At 40.8% G+C, this 25,579-nt stretch overlaps 2 protein-coding genes across 3 annotated transcripts in view; one reads left to right on the top strand and one right to left on the bottom strand.

The window, feature by feature from the left end:
• Positions 1-16,850, bottom strand: part of LOC149194370 (Galactosyltransferase family protein) — a 148,649-nt gene extending 131,799 nt beyond the window's left edge. Inside the window, exons 1-5 of one of the 2 annotated variants that reach the window (XM_089405075.1) lie at positions 16,440-16,850; positions 15,857-15,971; positions 15,596-15,659; positions 14,097-14,146; positions 13,746-13,939 (exon numbers count right to left, since the gene is read on the bottom strand). In XM_089405075.1, coding sequence (XP_089261201.1) covers positions 13,746-13,939; positions 14,097-14,146; positions 15,596-15,659; positions 15,857-15,963 — 415 coding nt within the window. In that variant the 5' untranslated portion in view covers positions 15,964-15,971; positions 16,440-16,850. The remainder of the gene's footprint in view (positions 1-13,745; positions 13,940-14,096; positions 14,147-15,595; positions 15,660-15,856; positions 15,972-16,439) is intronic. The other variant, XM_089405074.1, reaches the window with a different exon arrangement.
• Positions 16,851-18,139: 1,289 nt separating this feature from the next.
• Positions 18,140-24,902, top strand: LOC149194369 (uncharacterized). The gene is made up of 2 exons (XM_089405073.1): positions 18,140-19,997; positions 24,456-24,902. Exons 1-2 carry the CDS (start codon positions 18,377-18,379, stop codon positions 24,524-24,526), a joined length of 1,692 nt encoding a protein of 563 aa, XP_089261199.1. The 5' UTR covers positions 18,140-18,376; the 3' UTR covers positions 24,527-24,902.
• The last annotated feature ends 677 nt before the right edge of the window (positions 24,903-25,579 follow it).

Raw genomic sequence — 25,579 nt, 5'->3', positions numbered from 1 at the left:
TTATTTCTTCACAATATGTGGATGTATAAGTAGATAATCTTTTATGCATGTCTTTTAACAGTGGATATAGTGGGGTTTGTTTGAACCAAAATCACCCTTGTATCGAAAATGGTTGAAGTAAAGATTTATAATTTCAGAACAATATATTATTGAATTTAATTTCTTACTGGAACTGTTGAAATCGCAAAATGATTCATGTCATCATGTTTTATGGAATTATATAATATAATCTAAAGAGAAAGAAAAGAAACATGAAAGTAAGGCATTTTTTTATAATAAGAAACTATATATTAATTAAAGATAGGAAAGCCCCCGGATGCGGGTGCTCTGCATGACATTTAAAGCGATGGGATGGTGGACGGTGAAAAGGGAGTGGCACATGTCCAGCATGCGCGACGGACGGTTCTCCAGGTGGGAAGATTGGACTTCAAGCGCGGTAGAAGTTATGGTTGAAGGGATTATCAGTCACAGCATTTATCAGAGGGTTGGCTTCGCACGCATTGACGATAATCCGTCTGCAACTGCTCTGATGGCGAAGTTAATGGAGAGGGCGGACCGAGGTAGAGGCGCTCGTTTATATAGGTGCACAGGCTGTAGCATATTGCTACTATGCCTCCTGAGGTTTAGATTCATTCTGGGAATCGGTTCTGATGAAGTTTTAGGAGGGACTGGTTCTGAATGTTGCAATCGAATTGGGTCTGAGGAGAAGAAATCCTTTGCTGCTGAAGGAAGCTGCTGTGGAGGGGACCGAAGAGTGACTCCAGCTGAGTTCTCGGATGGTAGCGGAACTCCGGAGAACGCAGGTAATTCTCTTAAGGTAAATTGGGAATTACTGCTTGCATTGGTCTTATTTCATCTTGCTATGTATAATCTTGGGAAAGATATGACTATACCCTGCCAGCGTCTGTTAAGCCGGAGAGGCTACGGCAGGGGAAACCCATCACGCCCCTCTGCTGGGTAGGAACACAAGAAGCAGGCTCCAGATTCCCTGAGACCTGAAAATGTCATTAATCCGGGTCAATTTCTAAATCCTAGCTCACCAGGGTCTACTGGTTCGCCGTCCTTCGGCTCTGCTACGTTCACTTTCAATTGCACTCTCAGCCGCCCCCGAATCACAGCTCATGTCTCAGTTCTTTTCCTGGAAGAAACTCAAGATGAGGGCGAGCCCAGTTGCATCTTGTCCCACTTTGCTGAACCCCCTGCTGCAATGCACCATGGAATCTCAAAGACTGCCAGCGCTCAGGCTCAGATGGAAGGGATGGAAGGCACGGAAGATGATTACGGAGGCTGCAGGATCGTTGAAGAGCTCCCTGAGGATGAAGGAGGTTGTAGGATTGTCGAAGAACCCCCATGATGCTCATCCCAATTCTCAATTCCTCTTCAGTTTTGGCTCTGTCGGTCAGCTTATTTGTATTTGTTCATGTGTCTCAGTGGTTTGTTCATGTGTCGAATCTACTGGAATGTTCAGTGTCTCAATGGTTTGTTCATGTACAAGTGTTATGTTCATGTGTCATGTGTCGATGCAATGGTTAGGCTCCAAATAGTTCCTACTGATTCCCCTGCGTGGGATATCCATATCCAGTTTTACAGTTTTGGAATAGACTGTCATTCGGCCTGGCTCTCAGGCACGAAGCACATCAGGACTCAAACGATGTAACAGTAATCTCTTTTTTGTAAATAATAGTTTAATTTTACTTAGCAAAAAAAATTAAAGATAGGAAAGCTTATTTTAGTTTAGTTTTTTAAATAAAGTTACAGTCAATATTCATAATTATTATCTAGCAAGAGGCATATTTTCACTCCTTTCGTGCATATATTAATTTTATTTGTATTTATAATTAATTTTAATTAATAAATCTATTTTTATAAAGTGCACGTCCTAACTCTTATTACCCCGATCCCTTGGGTGAGGGAGAGGATGCGTAAGCATGACTCGACCAACGGGAGAGGATGCGTGGGATGTTGCAAAATGGCCACCCAGAGCATTTCTCCTTGTATTATTTTCATATTTGAAAAACAAATATATACTTAACCTTTCTTTATTTATTGAATAAACATTTAGTTGAATAGCACAGGAGTGAGATGTGTTTAAACATTGTATATATATATATATATATATATATATATATATATATATATATAGTATTTCAAACTTAATGTCGAACTTTATTGTCAAAACTTTAAGTGCCGAACTTTATTCGAACATCAAAGTCACTGAATTCGAACACGAACACCAATGCGGTGACTTAGGCTCCCTCTGCCTCTGGAATCACTCCATTTGGTAGGATCGAATTTTTCTACTTGTTTGCTTAGGAAAATCGAACTTCCTCAAGTAACTCGGCCTTCTTGGCAAAACACTGTGCTACCCCAGGAAATTTTGGCCTACTACTCTCACTAAACAGTGAAATTCCTTCTTTCGCTTTTGAGCTCTCCAGTTGATCAACTACACTCTGATACCATGTGAAAATTCCAAAAACCGGAATCCTATTGCAGCAATTGCAAATTATTCTCCTAATTGTTAATTTTGTTTAACAATTCTTTTGTTGTTTGCTACGGCAAATATTGAATAAATCACACTGCAGCCTTCACAAATAAAATTTTGCGGAAAAATAAAACGCTAGGAACCGGAAAAATGCTAGCACACACACAAAAATAACACAATTATTATTGGACAAAAGTCCCCGGAAAAACGCAACTTGGGAAAATCGGCGCAGCAACTGAGCGTTGTATTATTATGCAACAATGAGAAATTCTGAGTACAACTGAATGCTGAAATCTGGTAATCCTACAAAGAAAATTACTAGCAAAAAATGTAGTGAGGAATTTTCTTCACCACACAGGCAATTTCCCCACACGACTTGCGTTCGAAAATTCAGCCCTCTAACACTCTGCACAGCCTGTTGGACGTCTAGCCTCAAACTGGTCTCTGATGAAGTCGTTCTGCATTCTGTTGACTGGAAAGATGCTTCTTCAGCACTCTAGGACTCCTTCCCCGCCTCTGGAACTGAAAACGTCTCTCCCTTTCATCAAAACGATCTTGCCTTAAGAGGTTGTTGCGCTGCCCCAGTTTCAACCTCTTTGTGGCTCTTATGCCTCTCTGTAAATGCACTCGCTGGATCTGGAATGCCTCCTCCAACCTCACTATCTCTACCCCTCTCACTGCTTTGATCTCTAGCTCTCTCTCCGGCAACTCATTGTTGCTACTATGGAAATAGATCTGCTCAGAAATCGAACTGTTGAAGTGCCTTCTCCATCCCCACATTGACCTCCTCTTATAATCCCCTGTTGGAGCACCAATGGCTAAGATTAAAACATAATCGATGGCTAGGATCATCTCTAGATCGATCCGTGAGAGTTTCTAGATGATTCTAGCCTTGACTTAATTAATACTGATTAATTAACCATAGTCCCTCAGTTTAGAATTGTTGATTTGGGGTAGCATTGGATGTGCTCTAGCCACGAAAATTGGTGGAGAGGCTAAAGCACATGAGATCTACAGTATCCAGAAATGGTTTGGGCAGATTCTAAACAATTTGGGAGATATTAAAATAATTAATATTTTTAATGGAGTCCCTAAGTGTAAACTTAGAGAAAATAAAATATTAATGTGAATTAATATAAAACTGTGTTAGAATAGTCCAAAAGTCATGGATCAAACCAGAGTTAATCTTAGCCGTTGATTGGGGACTTAATCTCGGTCATTGAATTGTCAACGAGAAAAGTATAAGAGGAGGCTTGAGGGTCACTTGGAGGATACACCGAGTTGATCAAGATTTCGATTTTCTGGGGCAGGGTTTGTTGAGGAAGTCGAAAGAGTGATCAGAGTTGCAGCTGAGGGGTAGTGAATACAAAAGCAGAGAGGCAGAGATAGTACCAAGAGGACAAGCGCAGAAGCCGGGAGAGAGGGACACAAAGCCAGCCAGAGGTTCACGCAAAGCCAACCAGGGCTCACACAGAAGCAGCCAGGAGTTGCACAGTGCCTCAAAGAGCCAGCGTGGGTGACGCAAAGGCTCTAAGGGTTGACGTAGTGCCTCCAGAGGTTGACGCAAGGCGAGCTAGGGTGACGCTGGGGAGACGCTGGGCCAGAAAGCGTTGACGCAATCCCTGGAGGCTGATGCTGGGGTTTTCGTGGGGCAGATTGGAGCTAGGAGCGGTCGGAGTGTTTATCCGGGGTTTTAGCCGAAACATTTGTCTCCGACTGAGAGGTACCACTGCCAAGATTATTCTCTGTTGGGTGAGCCGGTTTTGGCACCTAGATTGTATTTTGAAACTGATTAATAATTAAAACCCTCAGATAGCTGCACTGATTTTCCCGCATTGGGTTTTTCCAGGGACATTGGTCCAAAAAAAACAATGCCACTTGTGTGCTTGTTTTGTTTCCTTCAGTTGATGATCTATAATGTGTTGAGCATGTACTTGTATTTATTTTCAATATTTACATGGTAAATAACTTGTTAATTAATCAAAACAAATAAGCAGAAATAAATCAAAAAGTACATGAAGGATTTCTAACAGTTAAGCTTAGAAATTCCAACAAGAATTAAGAAATATTTAAAAACTGATTAATAATATAATTAAATCATTTTAGGGGGAATTTCCATAAGCGATCTTTGGGTTTTGGAGATTTCATGTATTCTAGCCTCTCCATAAAATTTCGTGGCTAGAACACATCTGATACTACAAAAACTAACACCATCATTGTAGGTTGGATGAGAAAATTACTACCATAGCCTCTTAGTAAGGTCAAGATTATCTTTCTTCAGAGTCCAGACAGAGCCTGTGAGTCATGGAAGGCCCCTCCCATGAATGATGAGGGTCATGCTTGAGTTGGACATTGAGCTCAGGGAGCTCCTAGGGGCTTGGGGTACTTCTTGGAGCTATGAGCGACCATAGGGTGAGTGGTTCACCTTCCCCTATAGGTGCGTTATGTACAGGGTGAGTGGTTCACCTTCCCCTGTGATACCCCATGATGGTTGACATGTGTGTAGGGTGAGTGGTTCACCTTCCCCTAAGAATGATGACACGTGTGTAGGGTGAGTGGTTCACCTCCCCGTACAATTGATGATATATGCATAAGATGAGTGGTTCACCTTCCCATATGATTGACGATATATGCACAGGATGAGTGGTTCACCTTCTCCTGTGGCACATGAGCAAGATGAGTGGTTCACCTTCCCCTGTGGCACATGAACAGGATGAGTGGTTCACCTTCTCCTGCGAATACCCCAGTGAGAGATGCATATAGGCATCTGTCGGTTGTCACATGTGTACATGTTGGTGGAACGTGGTTCATTCTTTCCCCACATGTAGGATGTCCATTCCCTACGATCGATGGTTGACATGTGGGTGGGACATGGTTCATCATTTCCCCACGTGTAGGATCCTTCCTACAATTGTTGGTTGGCATGCATGTAGGATGTGGTTCATCCTTTCCCTAATATCGATGGTTTGCATGTGCGTAGGATGTGGTTTATCCTTTCCCTACGTGTGGTTGTGAGCAAGATGTGATTTATTCTTTCCCTGTTGTTGCCCAAGCATCATCCTACCCATGTAGTCTGGGACACATGGTAAGTACCTCTCATCTGGCCAATGAGTTGGGAAAAGAGGATAGGGACCATAGCACTACATATGGACGCATTGTAAACTGTCAGACTCCCTATGTCTAGGATGTATGATGTTCAACAACTTGATATGGGATCAAGTTTGATTGGGATTCTAACCCTGGACGGACTTTTGTCAGTGGAGGTGGCAAGGTCTTGTAACTCACTCTTGATTGATTCTTCTTTATTATTACATCACTGTTCAACAGAGTTGAGATGAGATGCAAAGACGGTAAATGATGACAGGATGGCATGATGATGGATGGATTGGCAGGTGGAATTCTCCCTAGTTGGGAGGGAGTGTTAAAATTGGCAACTAGGGTCAAATTCCACTTTAGAAAGCTCATTTGATGGAGATGATTATTGCATTGAATTCCTCTTTTCGACAGGACCAAAATTGACCTAAAGATCATCAATTTTGGATAAGCAGAAATGTGTTTTTGAATTTATGCCCACACATGTGCAAATTGTCAAGGTCGGCCACATCATCATGTAGGCTCATGAATCCCAATAGACATATCACTTCACCCTCAACGACTTGTATAAATACGAGAGACCTCAAACCTCATTTGGCATCAATCATCACACACATTCTTCTCTCTCTTTCTTTGATTGGTTTGCACAGATTATTGGGCATATCTTTTCTCTCACACGTGTGGCAAGGAGGATGAATTTCAGGGAAGATTACAGAGCCGCAAATTTCAAGAACTGTTGTCGGTTTGACCAGCATTGACCAGGGTTATATTGACCTCCTTTGATTGGGGGATTTTGTTAATTTTAGGCAACAATGGTATGTTCTATGCTTTAGAGCAATTTTACTTGAATTTCTTTATTAACCCAGTATCAATATTTAGATTAGCAATCACATCAACATGATAGTAAAATGCAGATAAAACATAAACATAAACAGTAGAAGACAAGCCAAGACAAGAGGACACAAGATGTGGCACCAGCCAGGGATAAACCCCAATGTGGGGAAACCCTTGATCAATTCTTCTTATATTCTTCAATAGTTCAACAGAGAGAGAGTACAATTTACAAATCTGATAATTTATGACAGCTGCAAAAGAGCCCTAACCAGAAAATTCAACACTGGTCAACAGGGCAGATTTGACCCTCAATTTAGCTTGGTCAAACCCAGCCAAATTTGGCCTCCACCAGTAAGTCTAATCAGCCCAAAACAGTCCAAAAAAGTCTAGTCAAAAATGGTCAACAAAAGTCAGCCCTGCGGCCAGCCCTAGTACAATGAATGTTGGTCAAAACAGAGGTCAAATAGCCTCAGTTTTCGTGCCCAAAATTGCGGGCTTGCCCAAACAAAAATTCCTCACCCAAATCCGCAGTCAAGGAAGGTCAACACTGGCAACGCAGCCCAAGAAAACAGCCTCTGAAATTCAGTCAAACTGGTCAACGCCTAAAACAGAAAATCGTCCTCCTTTCCTTCGCACGTGTGAGAGAGAAAGCTGCCCAGAAAATGCATACCCAATCAGATGAGGAGAGAAAGAGATGTGAGTGAACGAGTGATGTCCAAATGAGGCTCAAGCATCATGAATTTATAGGAAACGTTGAGGATGAATGGACGTGATTGTTGGGCTTCTGAGCCTACATAAGTCTGTTGGCCAACCTTGACAATTTGTCCATAATGAAAATAAATTCATAACTTCATTTTGTACATGTCGGAATCTGATAATTAGATCAATCCTACACCTATCGAAGAGAGGAATCCAAGAAAAATATCAGCTGTTATAAATAACATGACCCATGTGGAGTTTGGCCCTAGTTGCCAATTTTAACAGTTTTCATGCTAGAAATTCGATTTTGGAAGGCCACATTGATTGGCACAGGAACCAAGGCATTCTAGGCACATTGGCCGAGGCCAACCCCAAAGTTGACCGCAAACATCAAGTGCAAAATTTAACCAAGTTTGGTTGTTGATTTAGTGACTGTTTTGGGTTGACTTTGACCACTTCAGAAGGCTGAGTTTGACTGCCTTTGACCGAGCTGCATAAAGGATGATACGCTACTGCGTTGACCATCATTGACTTTCTAGTTAGGGCAGAACTCAACTGTTGTTGACTACTGCAGAAAATGACAGATTTGACAAGGTTGCTTTGATCATCATTTGGCAAGTCAATTTTGACTTTATTGTACTCTCTCTCTCTCTCTCTGTTGAACATAAGAAGAATTGATCTAAGGGTTTTTCCCAGGCATCCGCCAAAACTGGTGTCCTCTTGTTTTGGCTTGTCTTCTACATTTTGTTTCATCAATTACTGTCATATGATAATGGTTAATGTGATTGCTAACGATTAATGGAATTAATAATGGGCTAATGGATAAATGAATTAACTAACCTAAGCAAAGAACATGTTAAGTCTAAAATTAACATCCACTCATGGGATCGTTTTTATCGGCGGGACCCAGTTTGGCAAAATAGGGTCAGAAACTTTCTGGAAGCATTTGGAGGCATCAAATGACGTTTTTTGGGGGTACAACTTTACCACATTAGCGCCACATCTTTTCATTGTATTCTACACATAAAAACCTTTCCAACGACGCAAGAATCGTGTCAATCGGAGTCCGTATGCGAAAGTTAAGCCACTCAGAAGTTGACCTTCCTATTTTCACCACCATAGTTCGAGAGAATGCCACGTCAACCCCCAATATTCATGGAAAAGGGGCTAGCCACATGATTATGATGTAGAAGACTCTAGAAGAGTCTATATTGTAACTTTGGTTAAGAGTTGAGGTACTCAAGCCTAACCACTAGGAGGCTATCGAGTTGTGTTATAGCTGGGCCACTACGAAGAAAAGGGATTCCATTCTTTCGAGTGCATTTATTCCATAGCTGAGCAAAAAAGAAGCCAAGAGTGATAGGAGATAGAGCACACAGAGAGAGGACTTGAGCACTGTAGCAGCCCATGGCCACAAGACATACTTCTTTGTACTCACAGCCATATTTCCATTCAGAGCGAGAAAGAGCGGTGCAAACTCACCTTCCCGCTGGGTCTTTCTCCTGAAAGGGCTTCCAAGAGCATATCTTGTGTCAAATGTGTGTGTGAGCTTTTATTTTGTCATTCTCTATTTTCTGCGTAATTTTAATTCATGTGCATGCACTATTAACAATAAATCTATAGATCCAAAAATCTAATAAAACTGTAATAGTGTAGAATTTCAAATTTTTAAATATAATTTTATCATATCTATTGTGACAAACTATCCAGTGGAATATCCACAACAATTTAAAGGTAATATTTTGTAGATTTACTGTTAATAGTGCATGCATGCATGAAAATTAAAATTATGCAGAAAAATAGAGAACGACAAAATAAAAGCTCAAACAGACACACACACGTTTGACACAAGATATGCTCTTGGAAACCCTTTCAAGAGAAAAATCTAGCAAGAAGGTGAGGTCGCTCTGCTCTCTTTCTGTAAATGGAAATATGGCTCTGAGTACAAAGAAGTATGGCCCATGGCCCATGGGCTGCTACAGTGCTCAAGTCTTCTCTGTGTGCTCTATCTCTTATCCCTCTCGACTATTTCTTGCTTAGCTATGGAACAAATGCACTAGAAAGAATGCAATCCTTTTTCCTCCTAGTGGTTAGGTTTTACTACCTCAACTCTTAACCAGAGTTACAATATAGATTCTTCTAGAGCCTTCTACATCATAATCACATGGCTAGCCCCTTTTCCATGAACATTATGGGTTGACGTGGCATCCTCTCGAATTATGGTGGTAAAAACAAGAAGGTCAACTTTTGTGTGCCATACTTCGCATACAGACTCTGATTGTCACGATTCTTGCGTCGTTGGAAAGGTATTTATGTGTAGAATAGCATGAAAAGGTGTGGCACTAAAGCGGCAGAGTTTTACCCACAAAAAGCATCAATTGATGCCTCAAAACACACTTTTGCCAAACTGGGTCCCACCAATAAAAACAGTCCCATGAGTTGATTCTTCCACTTTTTCCACTCTAAACGCATCGAGATGGATACAAACAATATGATGATCCAATCCAGATTAAGCACCCTATGTGGGTTCTTGTTCTGCAAAAAGACTGCAGTGTTGCATCCCTCTGCCCAAAGGAACATTGGTAGCCCCTAGTAATGTAAAATGGCCTTAGTCTTTCCAACCATCCTCTGGTTCTTACACTCAACCACCCCATTTCGTCGAGGGTTATATCAAGTGCTTAGTTGTATCCTTATGCCCTGCTTGGCATACAAATCCCTGAATACATTGGAGATGCACTCCCCACTGTTATCTAACCTCAACGCCTTGATCTTTTTGTCGGTTTGGTTCTCCACCAAGGCTTTGAACTCCACAAACTTTGAGAAGGCTTCATCTTTCTTCTTCATGAAGAAGATCCAAGTCTTTCTCCAGTGGTCATCAATGAAAGTAACATAGTATCTATATCCCATAAGGGATGGAGAGGAAAATGAACCGCAGACATCCGAATGAACCAACTCCAAGATGCTCTTGGCCATGTTGTCTCTGTTGGGGAAGGATGCCTTGGCATACTTGACAAGCGTGCAACCATTGCACATGTCACATTGGTCTACACTGCACTGTGGCAATCTCCCTGAGATTCTTCAGAGCTCTATGGTGTAAGTGACCCATACACCTACGCTAAAGCTCCCCATGGTCACGACTCTACTCACAGACTCCTCTGCTGCTCAACGTTGCAATTGTTTCAAACTGAAACCTGTAGAGGTTCTTCACCCTAACTCCAATCCGCTTGGTTGCTGCAAAGTTGGAAGGCTTGATTGTCTTTCCTCTGCTAAAGATAAACCTCAAAACCCTTGTTTTCTAGGATGGAGACTGAAACAAGATTTTTCTTCAAACCTAGGACATAGAGGGCATCTTTGAGGTAGAGAAGGTTCTTCGACTCCCTCTCAAACTTGATAATTCCCACGCCCTTGGCTAAGTACCTGCCATCATCTCCCATCTCTTTGTGAAACTGCATATCCTTTTCGGTCAACTGGCTGAAATACTCCCTGTTCTCGGTCATATGACAAGATGCTCCACTATCAATATACCACATACTACTAGCCACTGAGCTTGCCATGCAAACTATGAGCGAGAACTCCCTCTCAAAGTGAGAAGAGAATTGCACCTTCATTGATGCTACCATTTGGTCCTTCTTAGACCCTTTCTTCCTGTTCAGGCACTTGGTGTAGTAGTGCACACACTAATGACACGAGAAGCACTTTATATTGCTAACATTTTTCTTCTTATTCTCGCCTTTGGAGCTGGAGTCAACCCCTCCTGCACCCTTCTTGCTCTTGGCCTTGCCCCTTTTACCAACTACGGTAAATTTTTCCTCTTCCTTTGTCTTGACATGAGACCCAGATCTAGTCTACTTCCAAATCTGTAAGCTTCTCTCTACCACTCACTGCATGAGTTATGCTTTCCCATGACTTGGAAAAACCCAACATTACAAAACTGACAAGGTCTCTATCCGAGACTGTCTCCCCAACTCCTACTACCTCGTCCCTCACTTGAGTTAATCTGGTAAGGTAGGAGGCCATGAACTCAGACTTCGCCATCCTAATGTTTCTGAGTTTGTCTCTGAGTACCAATTTCCTACCTGCACTCGAACCCTGGTACAATCCTATAATGGTTACCCACATGGCCTGAGCGATCTTCTTCCCAAACTGGTGAGATATGATGTGGTCCTTGACTCCTTCAAGGATAATTCTTCTAGCTTTTGCATCTTTCTTGTTGTGCTAAGCCTGCTGCTGAGGGTCAGTTGGTTGGGTTGTTAGACTGTCCACAAACTCCCAAACTCCTTGCTCCTCCAACACTACACCGATCCTTTCCCTCCAAGAACAAAAATTTGAGGCCCCATCTAGACGATCCTCGAATCTCAAAGCCAAATATGACATGTTGTTGTTTGAACTGCTCAAAAACCCTAGCACAGAGTTGCTTCAAGAAAACCCTAGCGTTGGTCCTAAATGATAAATTGTGCCTTTGTTGCCTTTGACCTGCTCCTGAAGAAATAAACATGCTTCTGGTCTTCAATCAGACTCTGAGTTCTGATACCATGTTAGATTTTAAATACCCAACATCTAATTTAATGAATTTTCTAAAGTGAAAGAAACTGGAATTGAACTTTCATATGCATTCACTAAATATATTGAATATTCTAACTGAACATTTGCAGCAGAAAATAAGCTTTGAAGACACAAGCACATCAAAAGCATATAACACCAGAAATTACCTAAGAAACCCCAACTTAGTAAAACCTGCAAAGTGTGTGTTCTTCATTAATTCTTCAGCAGTTGCTCTTTTCAAGAAAAATTACAAGGATGAGGGAAAACTTCCCCACTCAGCAACCTCCGAAAACCCCTCAATGTCCAATCTGGACTCGGTTTAGCCCTCTTGGCCTGCTCATCTTGCACACGGTACGAAATCCATATAGATTCATACAGCTTACTGAATGGGCCTTTATGCAAATACACTTGGTCTGCTCAAGGAAATGGTGGACTACAAAATCCTAGGGTTGTACAGCCTCTTTTCCTCTGGTCCTTTGCGCTAGAAGTGAAACCCTGGAGCTGAACTCGCTGGCTGCAATTGCTGAAGAGAACACGCAACACTTATTATGCCTTCAATAAACTGACTCCACCAGCTGCCTTATCTCCCCTTATAATTCGACTTGGGCCCCACAAAGCACTCACAAGGTTGAGAATACTTTTTAATATTAGGCTGAGATCAAATTATAAATTGATTTTAGGAAAAAACAATTTTTCCTAAGTCAGTAAATAGGAAATAATAAAAAACTACAAGGTGGAAATCTGTGGGTCCCTCTGCTAGTCTAGGTCCTAGGCCTCATGTACTAGACAGAACCCTTGCTCTCTAACCCCATTCAACAGTGTCATCACATTGTTGGTATAGCACAAGGAGATGATTGAACATGTGGAGATTTTATCACAATGTTGGCATGAAATGGCATGTTTTAGCAATAACCATCTGGAGATAATTGCACATGTTCTATTTTGAAGAAAGAATGTCATTGTATGTGATCACCAAAATATCCTCTCATGCTGAGATTCCTCTTCCGGATCCATCACATTGAAATTATTTATGCCCACATTTTGAATCAAGTGTGGTTCATTCTTTTGTCCTGAAGATGAACCACACTTGATGGTTCAAAACATCTGCACAAATAATTTCAATGCGATGGATCCCAAAGAGGAATCTCAACTCAGCTCAAATCACAGAAGCCTCAATTCTAAAATCCTCCAATGTTCCATGGTCGAAGTGTTGCCTGTACAATTTGTTTCAGTGTCCTTCCAATTTTGCCACTCGGGAAATTAGTAATTTATATTTGACATCATTGTCGAATTCAGGTGCAAGATGGCATCCAATTTTGGTAAGCAACAGTCACCACAACTTAGTCGGAGTTTAGTATGGTGCATGGCCATGACAAGAATGCAATGGAATGTGCAAAACATTGAGATATCCAACAAATTTGACCAAGGTTCATTGCACATGACAATGTAGTGATTCAAAAATATGTTAGTTATTTGTGTGCACGACTTGCATAGTTATACATAAACAATGACTTCTAGGTGCAGTAAGACGAGATTGACAATATAATCCAAAGTTCAAACAAGCACAATGCAAAAGGCAGCAATTGCAGAATCTGGATCTTTCATTATCATTGATCTTGGTCTCAGTTATTGTATAGATTTTAGACATATGCTGTTGCGGATACAAGTCTCTCCTAAACTTCAAAGTTCAAACCATTCCACAAATGGTTCGTTTATGAGGGCCTAAAGCATCGCCTGAAGAGAGCACCAAGTACAAGTTGGTTCATATCACTCCATTTTAAGGTCAGCGGGAAATACCTCATTGGGTGATCCTCAGTTTCTGCTGTAAATGTGTTGGAGTGAGGTGAAGCAAACGAATTTAATTTATTGTAATTGAGGATAAGATAAAAGTGTGGCGTAACCCTCCCTGCTGTAAATGAATAGGAAAGATTACATCCTGCATTCCCTGACAAATAACAGACTATAGGCAGTGCCTCCTTCCTGAGATGGTCGCTTATACTTCTTGAGATAAAATTTATTGCAGGAAAATGCTTTTATTGAAATAAAGATGATATCATAATAAAACACATTAAGACAATGGGAAGAGAAAAACTACCAGTTGGCATCCATGACTTCCTTATTGAGTCTCTGTTGGACCTATGACCAAACTCTGTCATGATTCCTATCACAGCCATCAACCTTCTGCTTGTAGTTGTACCATTCTCAACCATTGAGTGCTTTGGAACAAAACCTTGCTTCCTGGCTGCAGCTAACTCCATCTCTAGTGCTGCTAATCTGTTCTTTTGCTCCCTGTAAGAAGAAAAGTCAACAAAATATTTTAAGCACATCAAACTCGTAAATTTACCTACAACATAACAGTGCTGCAAAAATTCAGACGAAAGAAAGCCCCTTGAGAGACATGCTGCTTAAGTCCATGAAAGATTAATACAAAATTCTTCAAACGTACCTGCAGCCTAAAATTTTAAGCGTATCATCCACAGATATAGCTGGTTGTCCCTAAAATCAGAGCATTACACCCAGTTAACATGACAACCAACCTTGACTTAAAGGCGATTAATAACTATTTATTAAATTAAGAAACTCCAAAGCAACGAATTGCTGATCTTTATATCGTGTTTCTAATCATGCATAGAATGTTTTATCTGTAACATTTGTTTTTCAATAATGATTCCCAACCTGCAATGGAAATCAACCAAAGGCAGCGTAGGTGGTTAGTAACCAGTATCCAGTAAAACCTGAAGTTCAAGCACCAGGGGATCATACTGACAGAAAAACCCATTAATTTAGTGGAAATGTCGGTATAGCCTGGGAAACTGAACATTTGACAGAATTGATCTCGATCTCTACTTCCATGCCTTCTTGAGCAAAAGGAGAAACATCATAGTCGGAAGAATAAATAATGTGCAATATCTAGAGAAATTAAATTGCTTGCCCTCAGAAACAATCTTGCGGTCAAGATGCGGTCAAAGATAGACTCCACCACTCTAGTTCTACAGATGGTAACGGTGTAATTTGTCAAACCTGACAACTAAGCATAGGCTAAACTTGTAACAAACAGACCCGCTTTTCAAGCCAAAAAAATGGGCCTGAATCCGGCCAGATTTTCAGGGGTAGCCTGAGTTTCACACAATCAAAGTTCCATGAGTTTCAGAACCCTGGCATTTTAAAGCAACCCAAATGCTCAGAAAATCAACTGTAGTTCTGGATTGGCCAGAAATTTAAATTGTTAGGTCACTGGATTCCAGCGAGGGAGGGAAGAATGCTACATGAATAGACTGCCCCTTAAGCACTAGGTGTGGGAATGTAAGGCAGCACAAAGATTCTGGGACTGGATAGCATATGAGTACTACTCACTCTTCATCACCAGCCTTCATTGGCAGGACCCATGAGCTATACTTGGTGATAAGTGGATGATTAAACAGGTAGGGAAAAGCACATGGGACCACATGCAATTATCTGGCATCTCCTTCAAGTGGAAAAGGCAATACCAGGCAAACTTTAGTGAAGATTCAATAAAACTGCACCTAGTTGAATTGTCGGATTACAAATCAGATTAAGCAATTTAGTATTGTGCTCACTGCTGAGATAGGCACTTTTAGAAAAGAGTTGGGACTCTCCAGATACAATGGGTGCTAAAGCAAATATGTTGGCTTTTCTTGCCGATGTTGGCAGGGGAAGCTTGCATACCTATGCTGTGACCCAGTAATGCAAAGTTGTATGGTGTATTTTTTTGTGCTTGAAGAAATATAAGTTGTATTCTTGAGGGGCAATTTAAGGATGGAAATTTATCTTGGCGATTAGTCTTTAATATTTGGCAATATTTATAAATAAAAATAAAACAAATTTATAATATAAAAATTGGGCAAATGGAATTTAACAATATTTTTTATTTATTTTTTTAAATGGAACATTAGGAAAAAATAAAAATTGACATGGCAAATTTACCTGACCAGTTCTTCTGTCAAGTTCTTTAGAAAGATAAATCCTACCCTCTGACTCCTGCCACAAACTGATAAGCACAAGCTCTCATCACATTAATGGCCCTTATAAAGTGAGTTTAACACAGCTGATCATGCTAAGCTAAATCACCGCTCCTTATGACAATACGCCACATAACAGCTCCAATGACAAACGAAAAGAAAAAAACAAAAAGACAATCCTCCAGATATATCATATTTTCTATTGAATTCCCCAATAAAAACATACCGTCCAGCAACGTAAATGGCAGCCATAACTGCAGCCATGGAGAGCATAATAGTCGATATGCGAGCGCGAAGCATTATACTGCGAGACTGAGATCCTCTTCCCTTCATTTTGTCTACTACTCATTCAACACCAACAAGACGAATTCAACAAGTTTAGCTCATATGGCCAAGGATCGAAATCAACTTTTAGACTTCAGCACATCAAACTCGCCGGATCACGGAGGTCCATCCAGAAAAGGAGGGGCATACTTCTTAACAGACGAAGATCGCAAGGTCAAAACTTGTAACATAAACTTTCAGATAGAAAATAAGTATTCTGTCAAACAGAACGGCAGGACAGACGAATCATATTTAAATACGCGGTATAGAGATATTGAATTTCAAACCCTGGGTTGCAATCAGGGAAATTTTAAACAAAACAAGCTATAGCTCCGGTATTCATAAAAATTCAAAGATCGAACCCCAATATTTTCCATGCCGTCCGAAATTCTTATTTTTATGATTTAAATAAGTTGAAGATCGAACTCTCAAAATGTTTTTCTCAGATAATTAATTGGTAATGGAAATAAGAGAAGATCAAATACCTAAGAATCACACAGAATTTCGCGGAAATTTTGATTTACAGAAGCTTTGTCATTAATCTCACCTGTGTTTGCGGACCAGACGTATGGTTTTGTTTGGTTAAAACTGCATTTCAAGCTTCGAGGGAAGCAGCAGATAATCGACTATGAAAGGTTACCCAATTGTTTGCTTCATTGGTCCTCAACCTATCCTCAGGCCCACATTTCTCTGTGTCTTTACGAGATCTACCGACAGATCTATAGAAAAAATATTATGATATCCTGTCTAATCAATACCTCAGTGATCTTAATTGTAGGAGTGGCCATCAAAGTTCGCTCAATGTGGTTCGATCCCGAGACCAATTACTACCTCGCCTCGGAAACAGGCTGTCTGTATCTTTTCATTCTTTTCTTTCAAAGTAGTTTTTCGTTGTAAATTAATCCAAATTAGATTTTGGCTGAAAAAATATATATATATATATAATATTATTTCGAATAAATTTTTATCATGTGGTGGGGCTGTTTATATTACCTAAAATAAACAAATAATCTTAATATTATATTATAATAAAATACTCCGATATCTCTATCTTTCATTGTTTTCATTCTAGTGAGGTTTTGGCTGTAAATTGCGTCAACTTAGTTTTTGGTTTGAATTTAAAAAAATAATAATTATTTTATTATTATGTGGGTTTTTGGCTGTAAATTGTTTCAAATTAGTTTTTGGTTTGAATTAACAAAAAAGATATTATTATTATGTGATGCAGCATTTTGTACTTGCTTGAAATAAATAATTTTAATAGATAATCTTAATATTTTATATTATAATAAAATATTCGGATACATATAAAAACAAGACAAAAGCCGCAGTCTCCCTATGTTATAAAAGTTCCTACTATAATTATAATTTAAAGTTTGACTAGGTTTAATCTTTTTCTTAAAAGATTATAGAAAAAAAATAGGTAGATTTTTTGAAAAGTGTAAGTCGATGAAAAAATATATAATTTAATTATTAAGTCATAATCATGTAATTAATTATGTAAGTTTAAATAAAAAAATATTAAGTGGATGTAGTTTAGGTGGATGGACGAAATGTTGTCATTTTTTTTTATCTTGGTTCAATATTTACATGTGAGATGTTGAGTTTATAATGAGTATATATTTACTTTTTTGTTTTTTATATAAGGGAACTAGTAATCTCTCTCAATATATGCAATAGGCCGCAAGCCACATATATCAAAAATTCATAGTTCAGCCTAGGATCGAGACATCTGGAGACCACCGGAAACTGAAGCTAGGATCCCAGACTCCAACGGGATGTCTATCCTTCCAGCCTTACTATGATGGACCATGTCACCGAAGACTTGAACCCAGGTGGATGGGATGGCAAACCACCATCCCAACCACTCGAGCTAAGACCCATTGACATAATGAGTATATATTTATAATAGACTTCCAGCCTTCTTATCTTAAGGCTCCTTCAAGTACAAAATTTATATATTCTTCATATGGAATATAAAGATATTTCTTCCTAAAGAAAAAAAGAAAAAATCTATAAAGATATTTCTTCCTTTAAAAAAACAAAAAACAAAAAAATATAAATTGTCACAATAAAAATATATGTTATTATAAAAATCAATTCAAGTGTGTTATTATATCAATCAATTCAATCCAACAAGTGGATTGTGGAAAGGATGCAGCGGGGAAGGAACTCGATCCCTGGTCAAATCCTTGAACCTCGAACAGGGCTTGGGTGAACAGCAGAGGCCAGTTTTACGCACAGCTGCCTTCTCGAAGCTTCCCATCAGCTCTTTGCAACTGGCAGTTGGAGGTTATTTCGCGTTTTGGTCTTTCCTAGGGTCGATAAAGACAATTTTTTTTATCACTGTCAACTGTCAGCTGTTAGCAGTCTCCGTTTCTTTCGGTCTGTCGGTGGTCTCTCTCCTTCGTTAATAACAACCATGGTTAAGCCCTCCGAGTTTCTTGCACTGGACCCAGACGTCGAGGACATTCTCTCCATGTGGGGCAAAGAAATCAACTCACAGAATGTGGACTATTATTTTGGATCAGTAGATTCCCCCAGCTTGGCGTCAGCTACACAGCCGGAGATCCTTCAGGTTCTTTCCCAAGTTCAGGCGCCGGACAGAGAGCTCCAGCCAGAAGATTTTTCGACCGGCCCTTCTCATCAAGCGATAGAGACAGATCTGAGAAGGGCGTTTGCGGCATCAAAGCCTTCGGAGCCAAAGGGTCTTTCTCTGAAACCACGGTTTCCAAACCCTAAAGGGCTCGAAGAAATCTCACAGCTAGGGTTTCCTGCGGACGACGAGCACTCTAGACCCCCAGGCGCTCCAGGTTCGCTCACGAGGGTTTCTCTCTCCCGAGATTCACAAGGCCTCCCCGAGGTTCAGCCAAGCGACCAAGGCACCTCCTTAGCTGTCGGACCGGCAGGAAATGATGGTCAAGGGGCTGAAACTCTGTCCGCCGGAAATGTCAACCTGGTTCTTTCAGGACAGATCCCGCCCCTATGGGAACCAGATACCATCTTGGGCTCAGCTCAAATAACATCCGATAATACCGAGGACTGTGAAGGAAGAAGACCGGGGGGGGAATGCTCAAGGCCAAGAGGCACGACAAGGAAACAGAAAAGACCTATTGGTTCTCAGATAATAGCGGAGAATCTGGTTCTAGGGATGGAGGTTTCGATGAGAGAAGCCATTGCGGTGGCTGACTGCACTTTGGTAGGAAGAGTAAGAGGTAAGCCATATTCATCAGTTTTTCTTCAAGAATGGGGGGAAAAAAGCTTCACTCCAGAAAGACCCGTAAATTTCGAAGCACAAGTTCTAGCAAAAGGATGGTTTAAGTTCAAATTTGAAGACAAAGACACGGCGGATTGGGTTCTGCAGCGTTTATGGCATATTGATAACATCCCCGTTCTATTCAAAAAATGGTCTCCATTATTTGATGCTATCAAGGAACGTACTGACTCTTTTCCTGTCTGGGTACGCGCTCCGGGTCTACCCTCCCTTCTATGGACTGAGGAAGTTTTCAGAACAATCGGCAACCGGCTGGGGGAATACATGACTGCAGACATGTCCTTCTTAACAACAAACAATTTGGCAACCGCGCGTTTTCTTGTAATGCTCAAACCAAGTGGGGGTTTGGCACAAAAGGTAAACCTTCAATTTGGCGAATATGTCCATGAGCAGCTTTTAGACTATGAATACCTTCCTTTTAGATGCCATTGGTGCCACGAGCACGGCCATTTAGCAAAAGATTGCCCCCATAAGAGAAGAAGGCGACATTTTCGTAGGACTCCTGCTCATAGAGCAAATGCACAATCCGATGCTCACATAAGGATGGAGCAGGACTTGCCGGAGCCACATGAACAAATGAATATGGAGGCAGAGGAGACCGAGAAAGAACCATCGAATACAAACGCAAAGTCTACAAATCTGGAAGCAGAAATTGGTACAGACCAGGCCGTTGTGGAAGGGGCCGTCGAGGTAACAGCCAAAGTCCCGGAAGCAGAGAAATGCTCGGCTGAAGGAACACTTCCAAACCTATCCGACGATCCTGAGAAGGGTAAGTGCTCGGGGACTCCCTCCTCTTTTATTTCTCCTGTGTCTTCAAATGAAAAATGTAACATTGCCTCTTTGTCTTATCTTGAAAAAAACTTAAAAATTGTTGACAATTTGGGCGACCATTTCTCTGAGCCAAATGTGGAAACCCTAACTGAAACTCTGCCCCTCCTGGATATAAACTGTGAAGAAAATTGGCCCCCTCTTCCTCTTCCTGTGACTCGGACCCCTTGTCCTTACAATCTGCGATCCCAGGGTGGGATCCAAGTGATTCAGGAGTCTTTAGGTGGGCTGGGCTTGATTCCTTCACAGACAAAATCCAAGAACAAACGAGGACGGAAATCTGATCTATTCAAGGCAAAACTCAAAGCAAAGATGGATATTGCAGATGGCAAACAATTCTCCATCCAGGGGGTCCTTAGAGCAGCCCATCCCCCCGAAGGAGTTATCAAATGATATTTACATCCTGGAACTGCAGAGGTTTGGCCAGCAAACCTAAAAAACTGGCCCTGAAAGATTGGATTCTCAACTCTAAAGTAGATGTTATCCTTCTGCAAGAAACCCTTGGGAAGGCCTCTGAGATCGAACCTATGCTTATGGCTCTTCTTCCAGGGTGGTCCTTCTGCGCTATGGATGCCTTTGGTCATTCGGGGGGATTAGCAATTGGGTTCAAAGATGGGAGAGTTAAAGTTCTCAATACTTGGGGGATGAAGAACGTAATGGGAATGGAGATAGTATCCCCTGACTTCCAGTTCCCAATCTCCATTATAAATATTTATGGGCCTTGTCAAGGCAGGGAATTTTTCTGGGATTCCTTGATGGCTACATCTATTATGAAAACTCCAGTGATGATTCTGGGTGGTGACCTAAATTTCTCTCTAGGTCGTGCCGAAGCCTGGGGACCCATGGCGAGAGAAGATCCACAAACAGAATTTTTCCACAATCTCATCTCAGCGAATAATTTAGTTGATCCTCTCCCGATCAAGCTAAAGCCAACTTGGCGGAATCGAAGAGTTGGTGCTGACAGGATAGCTAAGAGGCTTGATCGCTTCCTCCTCTCAGATCCTCTTTCTGCTAAAATTCCCCTTATCAGACAGTGGGTTGATGAAATTGGGAATTCCGACCATTTCCCAATCTTTCTAGATCTTTCTTCTCCTCCTCACAAGCCCCCCGCCCCTTTCAAATTTAATCCAGCTTGGCTTCAAGATCCCTCTTTCAGTGAATTGTTTAAAAAAACTTGGATTCACCCAGATCACAATGCAGGAGCGGAGAAAAGCTATTTGTTCATGGAAAATTTAAAAAGAATGAAATCTGCAACAATCTCTTGGGCAAGGGATAGGAAATTGAAACAAAATGAGGAGCTAAACAGTATTAGGGAAGATCTGAAGAAAAAGGAGAGTTTGGATTCTGATGGATATTCATCTCAAGAATCCAAGGAAAGAATTCTTCTTCTGGAGAAGCAGCAAACCAAAATTCTTCTGGAAAAGGAAGAAGAATGGAGAATCAAGAGCAGGGCAATCTGGCTTAAGTCTGGGGATGAAAATACAAAATTCTTTCATAATTTTGCAAAAGGAAGAAAATCAATAAATACAATTTGGAGCCTTAAAAATGAAGAAGGAAGAGAGGTCAAGTCCTTTTCTGATCTCTCTGGACTAGGGAAACGACATTTTCATAAGTTATACTCTGATCAGAGAGAAGCAACTATAGCAGAAATCTTCAAAACGGTGCAATGTTTCCCCAGATTCATTGAGGAAGAAGAATCTGAAGATCTTTCAATTCCGGTCACCAAGGCGGAAACTGAAGCAGCCATGAAGCTTTTAGGCAAAGACAAAAGTCCAGGTCCTGATGGTTGGACTATTGAATTGTTTCTTCATTTCTTTGATTTAATTGGAGATGAGATATCCGAAGTTGTTGAGGAGTCCAGATTGAAAGGAGATATTTATAGACCATTTAATTCAACATTTATTGCTCTCATTCCTAAGAAGAACGAGCCAGAAAGCTTTGATGATTTCAGACCAATTTCTTTGTGCAACTGTATTTATAAGATTATTTCAAAGGTCATTGCCCTCAGATTAGCTCCAATTCTGTCAAGGAACATATCTATGGAACAATTTGGGTTCCTAGATGGCAGACAAATTCATGAAGCTATAGGGGTTGCTCAGGAGACAATCCATAGTATCAAATTAAAGAAAAAGAAAGGAGCTGTTCTAAAAATTGACCTTTCCAAAGCATTTGATAGGATTAGCTGGCTCTACCTTCGAATGCTTCTTACTCATGTGGGATTCAACTACCAATTTGTCAGTTGGATCATGGGTTGCATAACTAATGTCAGCTTTGCAGTTCTGGTCAATGGAGCTGCTTCTTCATTCTTTTCTAGCCAGAGGGGCCTTAGACAAGGGTGCCCATTATCACCACTTCTGTTTCTCCTTGTGGCCGAAGGTCTTAGCAGGCTGATCCATAAAGCCAGAAGTGCGGACAAGGTAAAAGGTATAGAGGTAGCCATAAATCTCTTTATCACCCATCTTCTTTTCGTCGATGACATATTGATCTTTACAAATGGAAATTCCAGTGAATTAAAGGAGATAAAATGTATCTTTGATCTTTTTCTTAAAGCTACAGGAATGCAGATAAATTCTATGAAATCACAAGTTTGTTTAGCAGATGTGGACAGAAGGGAAAGGAGCCTTATAGCTGATCTTTTTCCGTTTCCTAGCCAATCCTTGGATGCTCCTTTCAAATATTTGGGGTTTTGGCTAAAACCTGTCGCCTACAGAAAAGCAGATTGGAACTGGATCATAGCAAAAATTGAAGCTAGAATATCACACTGGAGCTTTAGATGGCTATCCAGAGCTGGTAGGCTAACTCTCATCAAGTCGGTCTTGCTAGCCATTCCGGTTTACTGGGCCGCTCTAACTTGGATTCCTAAAGGAGTAATGGAGAAAATCAGGAGAATTTGTTGCAGATTTCTTTGGGCTGGTTCTAAGGAATTCTCTGGTTTACCGTGGGTGGCTTGGGACAAAGTGGCCAGATCAAAAGAATGGGGAGGTTGGGGGATCAAAAGACTTCCCGAGTTCAGCACCTCTTTAGCTGCAAAGTCTGGCTGGAGGCTTATAACCACAGAAAATCTATGGACAAGGGTGATCAAAAGGAAGTATATCGATCCAACGCCCTTGGAAGATTGGATCCGGAGTCAAAACAAGAAGGCTAAAAACTCATCTGTAATTTGGAAGGCCACAGTGGATGCTTTCTCAGTGATTGAGCAAGGTTTAGCTTGGAAAGTGGGAGATGGTAGACATATCAGGATCGGTAGAGACCCTTGGATCGGGTGCAACGAAGCATTCGCCTTATCTCCTGGGCTTCTTCTACATCTTGATTCCAAAGATATCACCTCATTAAATCAGGTGGCAAGAGTTGGGCAGTTTTCCATTTGGGGCCAGGCCTGGAAGGATGATGAAGAATTAGGGCTAAATATCAGATGGAAGAATGAATGGACAGGTTTTATAAAAGAATTAAAACGATCCAATGTTAGGATCAAGGAGGAACCTGATAGGTTAATGTGGGCTCACAGCAAATCGGGGGGATATTCACCAAAGGAGGGCTACTCTTATCTTCTGGGAAAGAAAGGTTGGGATGCTCCGGAATGGTGGTCCAAAGCATTATGGAAACTTAAAAGCCCAGCAAAATCAAAGCTCTTCCTATGGTGTATTCTAAAAAAGAAGGCTCCGACATGGGAAATCCTCCAATCTAGGTTTCTAGTTGGCCCAGGGCGTTGCCCCCTGTGTAAGGATAATGAGGAAACTTTAAATCATCTTTTCATCTCCTGTCCCTTCTCACGGCAGATCTGGGCGGAGGTCACTGGGCTTCTCAAGGTCATTGCACATTGGGGAAATGAGCCTCTAGACGAATCCTGGAGGAAGTGGTGGTATACATACTCAGAGGGGAATATGCGGAACCTTCCGATTATCTTCTGCTGGGGTGTGTGGCTCGTGAGAAATAAGAGCCTGTTCCAGGACCAAATTACTCCGCCTTCCGCTATCGCCTCTAATATCGCAGCCATCTATCATACTCTGCCTCCCCCTGAAGCAAAGAAACCCAGAATAAATCAAAACAATCTCATTTTTCAGGAGGACATCCCTTGTGGCTTCTTCGACGGAGCCTCTCAAAATAATAGGGCTGGCGCAGGCTTGAGTTTACACATCAATTCAGAACACATCCTAAAAGCCTCAGTTGGGTTGGGCCCAGGAACCAACAATTTTGCAGAACTATCCTCTTTGCGCCTTCTTCTTTGCTGGCTTCAACACAGACACATCAACACAATTCAGTTATTTGGGGACTCTCTAAACGTTATAAATTGGGTCAATGGATCTGCTGCTTGTCAAAATCAAATTCTAGTGACAATTGTTGAAGAGATTTTATTCCTAAAGACTCTCTTTAACAGGTTTTCATTATGTCATATCTACAGGGAAAGGAACGAAGAAGCCGATCAGTTATCTAAGGCAGGTATACTACAGGATCCGGACAGCTGGGCGATAGAAGAAATTTTCCAGGGGCAATCAGTCAGATCAGACTTGCCTCCTTATGATCAGTAGTACTTTCTCAGTATATGCTCCGCCCCGTTTTTGTTGGCTCATATCAGATTTTATATCTCTCTCTGATTGTACTTTCTGTATATATTCCTCCATAGCACTTCTCGTTTTTTCCGGCTATTTATTTCTCGGCTTTCAGTTTATCAAATTTTGTAAATTTTGCTCTTACACAGTGCTGATGGACACTTTTTTCTGACTGTAATGGAGTTGTTTTCCAATATGGAGACTCCAGTTTTTTTTGAACTATTGTAACAAATGGATTCACAACCTCCTCTCGGGAGGTAGACTTTCCCAGTTTCTCAAACAGTAAAAAAGCTCCCTGCGGGTCGAGCTGTGACTGCTTCATTAAGCCCTGCGCGGCTTAAGAACTACTGGATCAAAACTTTTATTATTATAATAAATACTGCTTTTTTCCCTGGAAAAAAAAATATCAATCAATTCAATTCTTTTATCCTTAATAACAAAAAATAATATAAATAGATGAATGGCACTTTCACTAATTATAAGAATGATATTTAGCTTAATATTAGTAGAGTTTGTTTGTGCCTCTAAATGCACTCCACGCATCTAAGTGCCTCTAAAACAAAGGGAAACACAGTGTTGATACTTGCTTGACAATTTCAAGCGACAATTCCTCAATGGAGGCTACATGCAGCAATCATGTATATAACATTAAATTTTTGTATTTGCAATGCAGTATCGTTAAGTTTGTTGAGCTTCTTCAATCTCCAACCAAACTTTCACCCAAAGAAAGTTATTTGTAAGTATCATGTGTATACTATAAAACTTGTATGTCTACAATGCAACACCCTTGAGTCACTCACTGATATCCAAATTCATGGACTAAACAAAGCAATGTTTCTAGTTACAACCTTAGCATACCTATAATTTACTATGAGTTGATTTTGTGTTATAATAGTTTTTCTCACTTGTGTATATAAACACCTATTTTCCATCCCATATTTTCATGCTTGGGAAATGTATTTTCACTGGTGTCTCA

This window comes from Pinus tabuliformis, chromosome 2_2 (genome assembly GCF_031772625.1).
Source record: "Pinus tabuliformis cultivar Carrire ecotype Pingquan chromosome 2_2, CPIR1, whole genome shotgun sequence".
Classification (NCBI taxonomy): Eukaryota; Viridiplantae; Streptophyta; class Pinopsida; order Pinales; family Pinaceae; genus Pinus; species Pinus tabuliformis.
The sequence above is the reverse complement of the archived record's forward strand: the minus strand, read 5'-3'. Positions and strand labels throughout refer to the sequence as shown.